General features: G+C 43.8%; 1 protein-coding gene across 1 annotated transcript; it reads right to left on the reverse strand.

The window, feature by feature from the left end:
• Positions 1–423: 423 nt before the first annotated feature.
• Positions 424–3,883, reverse strand: LOC102717695 (malonyl CoA-acyl carrier protein transacylase). Its single transcript, XM_040521975.1, has 10 exons — positions 3,468–3,883; positions 2,943–3,028; positions 2,738–2,804; positions 2,325–2,467; positions 2,044–2,092; positions 1,820–1,957; positions 1,654–1,734; positions 1,113–1,289; positions 926–1,012; positions 424–806 (listed from the first exon to the last, which is right to left on the reverse strand). Exons 1-10 carry the CDS (start codon positions 3,738–3,740, stop codon positions 744–746), a joined length of 1,164 nt encoding a protein of 387 aa, XP_040377909.1. The 5' UTR covers positions 3,741–3,883; the 3' UTR covers positions 424–743.
• Positions 3,884–13,368: the final 9,485 nt, after the last annotated feature.

Here is a 13,368-nt window from a genome sequence, read left to right on the forward strand (position 1 = left end):
CATTTTGTCACTCATTATTAGCTACATTTGTCACATTTTTTACTGTGTCATCGTTTATTGGTCTGATCCGGTTGCTTGTACGATTTGTTATGCAGCCCTTGAGTCAGCAGGCCAGTCTTGTAATGGCGTACTAGACTTGTTAAAACATCCTTTACAAACGATGCTTACAAAGGGGAAAGGGTACTATATAAAAACTCTACAAATTCTACTAATTAAAAGAAACGCGACGCATCGGTATCGTAACAATTCCATCATTCTCGGTATGGGAACAGTCGTTACAAATCGTTTTAAACAAAGAGTTGAGAAAATACGAACCACAAAATGATGCTATGCTAACTTTCCTCCAAATCTTGTGTTATTTCATAAGGAGTCATGAGTTCCAATCTTTTATTCTAAATGATTTGAGGGACTTTTCGCATAGAATTCAAAAGCTGGAAATTTCCTTCCAATTTTTTCTGTCCCAAAATGGATCTAAGGATTTTTTGTCCCATTACACATTATAATAGATTCATAGAGTCTAAACATGAGATATGAACAGGGTGCAAATAAGCATGAAACCACAAAAGCCTCCGAATTGAGCGCATCAAAACTTGTACAGTAATCAATATCGGTTCCTCAGGCAGCAATTGCTAGTTTGCGATAACAGTCCTGTTGCTAACATTCGATACATCAGGAGTACTGCTTGAATCTAAGCAGGCTCTTCCTAACCTTATTATCTCTATATAATCTGATACTTCCAGATCTCATGCACCAACATTCTCGATGCTCGCGCCTTTGTTAATCCTTTTAAGGATTCCAGCTATAACCTGGTAATGCCAGACAAGTAACAATAAAAGAACAGTATCAAGAAATGTCTGAGAACTATGAACTCTTCAGCTATGATTTCGAAGTCATGTCTTAAATAAATCATGGTTAATTCCTTTACCTTTCCAGGACCAAGTTCATAGCTTTTCTCAAGTCCTTTACCCATAAGAGTCTTCACAGTACTCTCCCATTGTACAGGGGAAGTTATCTGTTACTCTAGTTAGTCAGGTATACAGAAGACATTGTGCCCTTGAGAGAGCTGCATTATAAGTTCAAATCTATACTTTTATAGTGCATAGAATTCATACCTGCCGGCCCAAAATCTTCTTTATCGTGTCAGGATCTGAGTGGGGTGTCGCATCCACATTGGAGATAACTGGGATTCTTGGTGTTTTTATCTCTGTCTCAGCTAATGCAGATTCCAATCTTGAAACAGCTGGTTGCATGAAGCTTGTATGGAAAGCACCAGCAACAGCTAGGCGCACCTGGTAAGATAATGGTCACCATAGATGAGACACATCATTATATATATCTTGCTACGTTTTTTTTAAAAAATACAGACATACTTTTAGAACGCGAAGTAGAACTTAAGTACAGTAGCTTTTTATCACAAGTACAAACTAATTATTCAGATTGATCATCTGAGAACTCTAAAAGTAGATTTGACAACTGATGTATTTTTGTAATATAACATATACACGATTTTGGTGCTAAGATATTGATACACGTCAATATCCAAAATGGCATATGCTTTTGAACAGAGGGTCCAGTATTCAGTAGATAACCTGAATATATTTCCAAACACGTCAACTTATGATAGTCAAATAATAGGTGTGTGGCAACACTAACCGTCATTCTGGCCTTAAAGGACTTCGCTTTGGCTTCAACTGCTTCAATGCCCTTCACACCACCAGAAACTGCATAGTTGCCCTGCAATGAATGATCCAATGTGTTGTTACTATGCTGAACAAAGCAATAACCAGGAGAGAACCAAACCCATCAGTGAAACACTTACAGGACACAGAAAGTTTGCTATTTGAACTCTTTCCTTTTCATCTACTTCCTCATTAGCAGCATCGCATAATTCTTGCACCTTTTCTGAATCTAGACCAATCACACTGACCATAGCACTGTTGGCAGCATCTGAAGCATCCTATACAGATAATGAAAATTAAGAATCAATTTGGAAGGCAAAAGAGTCAAGGTAGACATGTCTAAAGGCGTATTTGGCATAGTGACCTGCATGGCTTCTCCTCTAAGCTTGACAAGCTTCAGACCATCCTCAAAGCTAGATTTTTCAGAACTATGCATAAGTACACAGATTTGACATAACACGAAATGCAAAAACACGACGCTTCCATTTTCAAAATCTTACAGGTATTAGAGGTTTGGTAATGTTCAATAAAAATATCAAATCAAACCCCATACTGTATGTTCAACCAATGATAGGCAATTAAACCATGCACTTATTTCTCAAAATAACACACCTAGGATTTTTGTTAACAGAATAAAGGAAATACCTAAAGGCACCAGCAAATGCAAGTGCAGTGTATTCTCCTAGGCTGAGACCGCATGTGACATCTACAGAATCGATCACATTTTGGCCTCCTTCACGTGCACGTAGTACCTCTACAGCTGCAAGGCTGGTAACATATATAGCTGGCTGCAAAAAGGTGTCGTTTGATGGTCAGAATATAACTCTTGACTGATAAGAGCTGGAACCATATCTGAAATATGTCATCCTTGGCAATGAAAACAATTTTGTGGACTAGATTTCTTGCACAAATTGCATGATCGAAAATTGAAAAAAAATGGTTAACTAGATTCATAACTTGCCACTTATGCATGAAAGTAGTAGTGACATAATACTATATACATGGATAAGCATACAAATGAAATGCATGAATGAGAAATGACTTTGAAATCTACAAACCTGACTGATTACTGTTGAGTCAAGTTTTCCTTTTGGTCCATTTGTGCAAAGATCCAACAAGTCATACCTACATTTGTCAAAACCAACATTAGCATAAGCACTCGTTATTCACCTTTGGAATATAGTACAGAAACTTGTTAGCATCATAAAACAAGTACTTTGAACAAACGAAACCATATAAGCAGAATAAAAGGTTAGGAGATACCCAAGTATGTCATTTGCCTTATCAAATAGTTTGGCTGCTGCAGGAACATTCACTGCTTCTGCACCCATTCCAACAGTCTGAGCACCCTGAGAAGTGAAGAATAAATAATGAATAGACACATAGAAGTGCAACTGTACTTCACCCTTAAATTACGCATATAGCAGAATGAATATAGCACCTGAAGAACCTAATTATAAATCAAATAACCTCCTTCGACATCCTAACCATCACTTTTTACAACTTCATACCTCGTAGGACACTTTTCAGTAATTAACTCGCACTTCCTGCTACCTCAGGTTCCTTAAAAATTCCAATTCTCCTTCCTGTTAAATTATGTACTCAGCTGGATGGTAATTATCTCAAAGTCCAAACCTCGTAGGACACTTTTCAATGACTAGGTATCTGGGCCACCATTCCAACAATCGGGGACCTAAATTCCTATGCGTGCAAAGTACTGTGCCCTAAGCCAATCCACATGAGGTTGCGGTACGTGCTAAGGAGAAATGGCCCCTCTGTGGTCGTTACCTGGCCAGGGAAGAGGAATGCGGTGGTGGGTTTGTAGTCGGCGAAGAGCGCGTCGGAGCCCACCGCCACCTCCGATCCGAGGGACACGCCTGCCGAGACCCCTCTAGATCTGCACGGCACCCTCACGGCCGAGGGGCCGCCCCTCGCGGCGCCGCGCGAGGCGGCGAGCGGGGACGGCGCGGAGGGCCTGAGGAAGGCGAGCGTGGAGGCCATCGTAGGCGCCGGCGAGCCGAGGCGGAGACGGAGGGGAGGCGGGCGGGGGCGGCGGAGCATGCAACTGCGGGGCCGCGAGCTTTGTAGGTCCGTGGCGGCGTGGCCGGGTGGCTACTAGCTGGCCGAGCAGCAGCGAAGGTGGAGGCGGAGCTCACGAGGTTGGAGCCTTGGAGAGGTGAAAGGAGGTGGAGGAGAGCGACACGCGCCGTGGCCGCGTGGGCTTCTTGGGCCGCATGGGCTTCTAAGGCCGCGTGCCCGCATGGGCCTTTCAGAGAGGACTAAGGAACATTAGGTTGGCAAGGGGTTGGAAAAGGTTCATTCTAGGTCTCTAATAATTACATAGATCCGAGTTTGAATGGTGGTTTTGGTGTCCACGTGAAATTATAGTTAGCAAAGAGAAAATAAAAATAAATGAACCAACATGGGGTCAATTTTTGTCAGTATGTAGGGTTAAAATTTCAATTAGAAGAGGGGTAAATAGGCGATATTCAAAAAAAAACATTGAAACAAAACTAATCTAAGTTGTTTGGCTTGGTAAGAAAATTCTAAATAACCAAATAGATTATGTTTTGCAATCCTAAAGACACCGTGGACTAAGATAGTCTATATGAAGATGCCATAAGTAGATGATATAATAGATAGAGAAATATTTGCGCGAGGTTTGAGAACTTTTAGGTTTTCTATTTCCAATTGAGACAAGCTCAACTTCACCGCTCAAACTACCAAGCCTCTTGATCCCTTCCTCTAGGGATGGACAAGGTATGAGCCAGTATCAAAGTAGTCTCAACAAGCCTTGATCACTAGCATAATTACTCCTAAGGGAGTGAAGTCCAAGCCACTCACAATCAGTGATGCAATATACTTGTCTTGTGAACAAACACTCTCCAACAATTGAAAATGAGTAAATGTGCTCAAGGGGGTGAGAGTGATATCGAAGAGATGAATAAAAGGAATTAGGATGCCAAGAGAGCATCATTGTTGCATCGGAGGGGATATAAATACCCTCCCCACCCACTCAACTAGCCATTGTGGAAGAAATCCCCAAAGCCTGCTGCATGCCGATCCGGCCGCCATGGAATCACGAAGCACGAATGCACGATCCAACCTGTTTAATTTTCGTCTCACGAAGCACAACATACTTGGTTACTTTTCATATGGAATCGAGACCACTGGGTGAGGAACCCCTTGGTTTTGCTTTTAAACTAGGAGAGGCGAATCTAGCATGTTTTCACAGCTAAGGGAGGCGCCATATCTTGTTTTGCATTTGAGGAATCATGTTACTCATGCTCTTCCCCAACCCTAAAACCTAGATCTTAACCCTATTTTTTATAACGAATGTGGTTTAGTATCTTTATAAATTTTATATAAGTTATACTATAACTACACTTCAATTATACTATATACAAAAGTTATATATATATATATATATTCACAAAAAAATTATGCCTAATGTTGTATAGTTCCTCCCCATTGTTAAGGGTTAGTAACATAGACTTTTCAAAGTCCATCTGAAGGGATCGTCCAAATATTAGAAAGCCCATCGTGTGCTAGCAGCTGCCTTCATTTAGGGCCCTTATGGCCTGGGTTAGATGGGTCTAAATCCCAGCCCATCTAAGGTAGACTTGATTCTGAGTTTATGGTTCATCTAAACGGCAAGTGGGCTGTCAGGCTCAGGCAGTTACGCTCTGAAAAGTTGAGGCTTTGAGTAGTGTCTGATACTTCGATTGCACACATACATATTTCCTAATTTTGAGTATAATCACGATTTCATATTTTCATATATCTTATTTTTGAGTCTAATCCCGACTACGTACCACTAAAACCACGAGTATATACGAATACCTTCTTGGTTCCAAGTTCGAATAAAGCACTCACGTGAAGCACAAGAGTGCCTGTCAAGCCACTCGTGTACGTACCATTAGATACACAGACGGGGAGTGATGTAGCACTATCTTTGTTCTAACGTATTAGTATTTCTAACTTTTTTACATAGACTAATGAAATATGAAAAATATTTTTTTAATCACTCCAGTGGTTAATTTTTAAATTTTAAATTGATTAGGTTTCATGTCTAAACATCGTATTGACTATGAAACCATTGTAATTATTGAAATCATGAGAATTAGTCAAAAATAATTATACCTTGATATAAAATTTAAATACTAGAAATACTTATATTCTATATCCAAGACCGACTCTATGTTTTTAAAGGACCCAGATGAACTCAGCATTATAGTTTCTTGAGACTATTTTTTACTCAGCATTATAGGTTTTAAGACTATTTTCACTTATAATATATATAGTTATATAGTCATATAACACAATCGTATCAACGAACATTACTAACAAGAATAGAAACATAAAGTTAAAGTATCAAAATAGTATAAACTTGTATGATGGCTCGCACATATTACGTGTCTAACATCGTTATAAATCATTATATAGGGTGTCTTATCTTGATAATAATAATTTTTATTATTAATAAGAAATTAATTTTTCAAAATTATTTTTTTACATGGAATCTTATTTACATGTATTCTAAATTGTACCTATAGATGAACTCTTTTATGCATAGTAACTAAGTTGTAATTAAATTTATATATTGATTCTTACTCTTAATCTGACTTATTTTAACCAGAATTTTAGATGCTTTCAAATTGTATTTATAGATGGATTGTTCTCTTAATATCAATTATTTTAAAATTTTTAATCCGAGATTTGGATTTTTATAAACTGTATTTATATATGAACTCTTTTTTATTATTTTCATTTATTTTTAATTCCGAAATTCTATTTCTAATTTGATTCTTTTTTATTTATGTGATATTTTCTAGCGCATGAGAGTGAATATGGTGACTTCTTTTCCTACTATTATAATTATATATATAATAGATACGTTAAATTGTTAATAAAAAATAACTATTGTGTTTTATAGAGTTGAACTTTGATTATCATTTCTTAAAGCAAAATTATCAATGATATTTTAAAAGTTAATATTGTTTAGAATATTTTTCTCGATGTTTTGCCGAGGAAAAGGGTAATGGGTCCCTCCAAAAGTGGCCCATACAACGGAGAGAATACTTGCTGCGGAGAGAGACCGGTTCGCAGAAAAATAACGGCCCGGATGCAATTAACTCGTGGGATTTACCACGACCATAGATGAGCGCGAATCGTGCGGAGATCGTGATCGGCAGTAGCCCCGCGCGCTGAGCAGTCACCTCGCCCGAAAGCCCAGAACACACAAGATACGGTCAAGAGGACGGAAAAGATGATGCACGGCAGCACGGGGCCACCCAACCCGCCCGCCAGGGTACGCCACGCCCCCCTACTATCTCGATCGACCGCCAGCCAATTCGCCAACACACGATCGTACGTCGACGACGTCGCCCTCCTCCCGGCCTTCCCACTTGCCCCGCGCAAGTTGCGCCCGCGCCCGCCAACCAACCGGCGCGCGCCGAGCCGAGCGAACCCTCACGTCCCTTTCGCCACCACGTCGCTCGCGATCTACCAGTAGTCCAGTACTGCTGGCCGGTCTGCTGCTGCGCGCCTAACCGCGCCGCGCGCGCGGTTGTACGAGCGAGAAGCGCCACGAACGTTTTCTGCCCGTGTACGAGGCCAAGTCCAAGAATCGGGTGCATGGCTGCACGGGCGCTCGTGCTGTGCGAAATAATGAGTGGCCGAAGAGAGGGAGGGGGCAAGGAGGACAGATCACAGGAGGACGCGACGGAGAGGAAGATGACGACTGACGAGGCAATGAAAAAAAAAAGTGTTCGCAAACGCAAGGACCGAAGGACGCTACATTTGGCTTGTTGCCTGGTCTTTGGAGGTTGCAGAGTTGCAGTACTACTAGTGTATAGTAAGTACTACGAGTCGTGCACTGCTACTGTTTAGGACGGACCAACTTGCCGTTGCTTGCTCCTGCATGCTGCTACTCTGCTAGCCATGGTGCCTCGCGTGTGGTGTGCCTGACCTCCGGCGATGTGTTCCCCCAATTATATTGCACAAGTTGTATGCATGCTGATGTTGAGGCGGCCCGGGCCGGGCCGCCCATCATCACTTGCTCCATCCCATCACTCCACTTGCTACTCTCAAAAGTTCACAGCGTAGCTAGTAGCTAGCCATGTACTGCAACAGTGATATTTAGGTGGTGTTTGGACAAGGGACTTTATTTTTAGTCCCTCGTTTCATCGAATGTTTGACCGCTTATTGTAAATAGTAAATATAGACTATTAATAAAACTCATTCATAATCTTGGACTAATTCGCGAGACGAATCTATTAAACCTAATTAATCCATGATTAGTCTATGTGATGCTACAGTAAACATGCTCTAATTATGGATTAATTAGGTTTAAAAAATTTGTCTCGCGGATTACCACTCATTTATGATATTAGTTTTTTTTATTTCAAATTAGTGTTCAAATATCCGATGTAACATAGAGCTAAAAAGTTCAGCATCATCTAAACAACCCCTTACTCGCCCGCCATGGGTGTTTAGTTGGACAAACGAACAAATTTGGATGTCATATCAGATATTTGATCGGATGTCGGAAAGAGTTTTCGGATACGAATGAAAAAACAAATTTGATGGCTCGCTTAGAAACCGCGAGACGAATCTTTTAAACCTAATTAATCAATAATTAACACATGTATGTTTCTGTAGCACTTATGGCTAATCATAAACTAATTAGACTCAAAAGATTCTTCTCACGGTTTCTCATATAACTGTGTAATTAGTTTTTCGTTTTATATATGTTTAATGCTCTATTTAGATATCTAAATATTCAATATAAGTTTTTGGCAGAAAATTTTTGAAAACTAAACAGAGCCTAGGGCCTGAGAGTCCGAGACGACATACATTCGTCGAACGCAAGTTATGATTTATGAATATTAATAGCTGGTGCGTTCTCACTTAACCATGCCATAACTATATAGTGATGCTAGAAGGAGTTGCAAGTTGTCACCACTTGAGTTTATCCCAAACCTAAATTCGTAAAAGAAATCCGTAAATAATAATTGGTTTATTTAACTTTGGAAAAATCCCTCTAAAGAAAATTAATTTAATTAAATCGTGGTTCCAAATCGATTAACATGATTTAAACTTAAATTATAGAGTATAAAATTTTGCCAAACAAATTAATCTAAAATTCGGCAAAAGTAAGGCTTTCCTTTTTCCCTCCTTTTCGTTTCTTTTTTCCTTCCTCCTCAAATTAGGCCGAAGTCCAATTTTCCTCCTCACTCCTTTTTCTTTTTCCTTTTTCATTTTCCCCTCTTCCTTCCCGAGCCGGCCCATCCCTTCGCCCCTCCAGGCCGGCCCAGCCGAGCCGGCCTTCTTCCCCGCGCGCATGCCCCCCCGCATGGGCCGCCAGCCGCCTCGGCCCAGCTCGCCTGCTCGCCCGCGCGCCGCGCTCGCCCGCGGAGTCTATCCTCCCTCCTCCCTCGTGCCACTGACAGGCGGGGCCCGCCTGTCAGCGACCGCACCCCGCTGCGCCGGCTGCGCCCGAGTCCGCCTCCACCCCGACTTCGCCACGCCGCCGCATCGTGGCCGAACCCGCCACTGCCTTTGCCACGCCGTGGCCGGTACAGACTCCGCAATCGCCGCCCCACCCTAGCCGGTGCCTTCCCCTATAAATCCCGTGCCACGCCGCGCCGCCGCCACCCTTTTTCCCCGCCCGTGCGTCGCCGCTTCCTCGCCGCCGTCGACCGATCTCGCTGCCGGACGCCCGTCGTCGCCACCTTCCTGCGTCACCACCTCCGCCTTGACCTCGCCGACGTAACCTCACCTACGCCGCCACTGGTGAGCGCCTCCATCTCCCTATCTCCCCCTCTTTTCCCCTCCGTCCACGCTCGTCGGAGCAGACACCGTTGCCGCGCCCTTGCGTGCTTTGGCCGTCGCCGTCGTCCCTCCGCCGCCGTCTCCTTCGCCTCGCCGTCACAGACGCGACCCCGTCCGTGGCACCGCCGCCCTCCCGTCGCGTCGCTGTCGTTGTCCTCCCCGAGCCCGCCGGCCGACGTTGACTCCCCCACGCCGCGAGCGTCGTGCGCCGTCCGCCGCCGGCGTCGCCCCATCAGCCTCCGTCGCCGTCACCTCGGCGACCTCTCCCTATCACCGCCGACGCACGCGCGTGCCGAGCTCGCCGCATCGCCGCCGCCCCGGACCATGCGTCGCGACATGCCTTCGCCTCTTCGTCGCCGCTCCCGCCTTGCCACCGTTCGCCATCGTGCGCCCTTGCGGTCACCGTGCCGCCGCTGCAGGTGCCCGTCGCTGCCTCCCGCCGCCGCGCATCATCGCCACCTCCCGCTACCGTGCGCGCGCGTCGCCGTCATCCCGCGCCACCCCTGCGCGAGCGCGCCGCCGTCCCCTTCGCCTTGCCGTGTGTCCCGCCACCTTGCCGACTTGCCGCCGTCGTCCCCGTCGCCGGTAAGCCATCGCCGCGCTCCTCCCGGCGTGGCCGCCGTCTCCGTCGCCCGCCGGTCGCCGCCGTTGCCCGCCAAACTTCGCGCCACTCGCCGCCCTCCACGTCAGACGTCGTCGCCTTCCCTTGCTCGGCCGGCGCCGTCGTCCCCCTCCTCTCTCTCTGCCCCGGGTCACCGACCGGTGGACCCCACACGTCGGGCCCCCTCCTCAGTCCCTCCCATCACACCGCCAGGTGGGGCCCACCTGTCAGCCGCCACCTTCCCCTCTGCTGACGTCAGCAGTCCTATTAATTGCGCAATAATTGATTTAGGACTTTTCTGTTTAGTTTAAAAACCCAGAAAACTTTTAAAATTCATAAGTAATTCATCTAGTCTCCGTTTAGGTCCATTCAAGTTTCAGAAAATCTAGAAAAATGCTAAGAATACATTAAAATTAGTTTCTTTCTTTGTTTAGTAGTTTTATAGCCTGTTTTTCTTGTTTTGCCTTGTTTGTCGTAGGTTTTGACCCCGTCGCAGCGCCGTTCGTTCTCGAAGTCGTCACCGAAGTTCCTCGTGGGTCTGAGCAAGGCAAGTGGCACCCTTCTTTGATCATATTAAACCTATGATTATAAAATGCCCCGCTTTTACATTCAAACATGCATTGTTTTCAATTGTATTTACTTTATTTATCTATTGGGCTATTACCTTTATATCCGTTGATTTCCATTCATTATTGTTATCCCTGGGTTAATTTGACTAGAAATAGGCTTAGACAATGCTTAGCCATGCTTAGTTCAACTAGCTCACTAATTATCATTTAATTAACTGTTAGACTTTTATAGATCTTTCATGGTTGTGATCATAGTTAATTTTCCGATGTGGATTAATAATAACTAAAATATTGCTTATGGTGGGCTATGGGTGCATGGTTTTGAGAGTCGTGCCCAATGACAATTAAGGTCCGGTTCTCTGGAAACCCTGAAAGTCTTACACGTACTAACCACAAGCCAGAGTGGGCAACGGTGAGACTTGTAGTCTAGCTTGTCCCTATTCGACGTACCCAGGCAAGGGTGGGCTTGATGGAGTATGGATGGGAATCGTGGTGTAACGATGGTCCTATGCTGCTTCCGGATTCACCTAGGCACAAGAGGGGGCTGCCCGACTTGATGTGAAGGAGGGGGCGAAACCTGAAGTGTGGTACGATTGTCTAGGGAGGGTTAGGTGAAAGGTCTTATCATGGTTTCCGTACTGAGGTATCGTGGTGATACATTGGGGCATGGTAACATGATTGGGAGCCATGTCTTGTGGGTAAAGTTGTACACCCCTGCAGAGTAAAATTATTCGAATAGCCGTGCCCGCGATTATTAGGCGAACTGCCAAATTCACTGGGATTAGTGAACCTTTTAATAACTTGATTAATCTTGGAACTGGTTTGACCCTGCTCAACGTGATGTAACATTGGCAGTTGTTTGGGTCTGTCGCAACGTGATTTAACGTTGGGCAGAGGGTTGACTTTGTTGCAGTGTGGTGTAATGCGTGACAGTGGTTTGGGCTTATTTCAACGTGGTGTAACGTTGAACAGTGGATGGTTATTTTAACTCTTTACTTTTTATTCAGTCTATTTTATTTATTGTTTTGCTAAATTACTGCTGCTTTGTGTGATTTAACCTTGGCCTATCCTTGATACCCTATTGCATCCATTATTTTCCCTCTCTTGGGTGTTACTTGTTAAGTACGGTGGTTTGTACTCTTAATTTTTTCCCCACCAGAGCAAGTGCCAGAGCCTGAGTCAGAAGGTTGTTCCAAAGGTTGAAGTGAGGTTCAGTCCGCCATCGAGAATGCATGTGGTGTGGAGCCGTCATCGCCAGCTGAAGCTGAAGATTAGATGGTTTAGTTTGTTTTCCTTTTCCGCTGCATTTCGATAGATAATTATTTTTATTTGTTTTTAAGTCGTGGAACTGTGTATTAATTTGTCATAGAGTGTACTCAGACTGATTCCTGGACCGAGATTTAATACATGCTATTGTTCAGAAATTTGGTGTAAATTGCTGGGCGTGACACAAGTTCAAAGCATTTAAACTGTTCCAAGGTCCAAATTACCCCCACAATCGCACATATTACGACAATCCTAATTTACATAACTGGACTACAAAATAAAACATTTAACACTCTTAATTTTTGACACCAAATAAATAAACCTTAGATACTTTTTTTTGAGCTGTTTTGGCCCGGAGCTTTTAATCCCTCTCACAGTGTTTATGATAGGTGAGTAATAAATTTACTGTCACTGACTTACAAAAGTGGCATAATTTTTCCGTTTCGGCCCATACTAGCATACATGACACCGATATGACAATCTAATTAGCCACACCCAATGAACATAAAAAGCATAGGGGCCGCTTGTTATCTCTCATTTCTCTTTCTTGCTCTTCACCACCTCTCCCCCTCTCTCTTCCTTGTTAGATGATTGATGGCAACGAAGGCAGACTCATGTGGAAGTGGCATAAAATAAAGGAGGCAAGCTAACAATATCTAGGTTCTATGCTCTGCCATCTTAGGGAGCTCTTGTGTGGACTGGTGGTGGAGGGTGGTGCATGGAAGTGTGTACTATGGAGAGCCAGCGGTATGGTTGGCCTTGGCCTAGTCTATGCAACGAGGGATACCATACTCGGTACCATGACCAGCTATGGCAGAGAGGTGTGGAGGTTAGAACAAATTTAGACGACATTATCGATAGTGCTTCAAGTGGAAGCCGATTGACGAATTGGGTGTGCCGATGCTAACAACAATGGAGTCGAGGTCGAAGTGAGACGTTGTAGCGGCACCACCTAAATATGCTCCTAGAGGGGTAGCATAACAATGACCTATGTCGTCTCATAGATGACATTAGTTCTGTCCTCCTATTGGGGTAGAAAGGGGTAGGAGGTGGAAGAAAGAAGAGGTGATACTAACAAATGCACTTGCTATATTTTTTGTTTTTGTTAGGATAACTACCACTTGTATGCCCGTAGAATCTAAACTACTCTAAACTTAGCTACGTTGGGGGGAGGGGGTAATTTATCTGATTTAAAGAGTCTAGGGGCGTAGATGATATGATATTGAAGTTAAAGGATAAATATGGATTTTTCCCTAAAGAAGTAGTAGTTAAAATTGTTGTGTCTAAGGACAAAGTCTACTTAACCCCCTGAAGTATGAAACCAAATATTCTTCTACTAAAATATTCAAATCGGTTCAAATAACCCTCTAGAGTGGGTTTCCAAATAGTTTTGGACATATGGACTAGGATGTCGAGG

The sequence above is a fragment of the Oryza brachyantha genome, chromosome 3 (assembly GCF_000231095.2).
Source record: "Oryza brachyantha chromosome 3, ObraRS2, whole genome shotgun sequence".
Lineage (NCBI taxonomy): Eukaryota > Viridiplantae > Streptophyta > Magnoliopsida > Poales > Poaceae > Oryza > Oryza brachyantha.

Coding starts and splice junctions, on each gene's coding strand:
- LOC102717695 (XM_040521975.1), bottom strand. CDS start 3,740: ATGCTCCGCCGCCCCCGCCCGCCTCCCCTCCGTCTCCGCCTCGGCTCG. Junction 1,290..1,653: donor CCTTTAAGGCCAGAATGACG/GTTAGTGTTGCC, acceptor TTATCTTACCAG/GTGCGCCTAGCTGTTGCTGG. Junction 1,013..1,112: donor AGAAGATTTTGGGCCGGCAG/GTATGAATTCTA, acceptor CTAGAGTAACAG/ATAACTTCCCCTGTACAATG.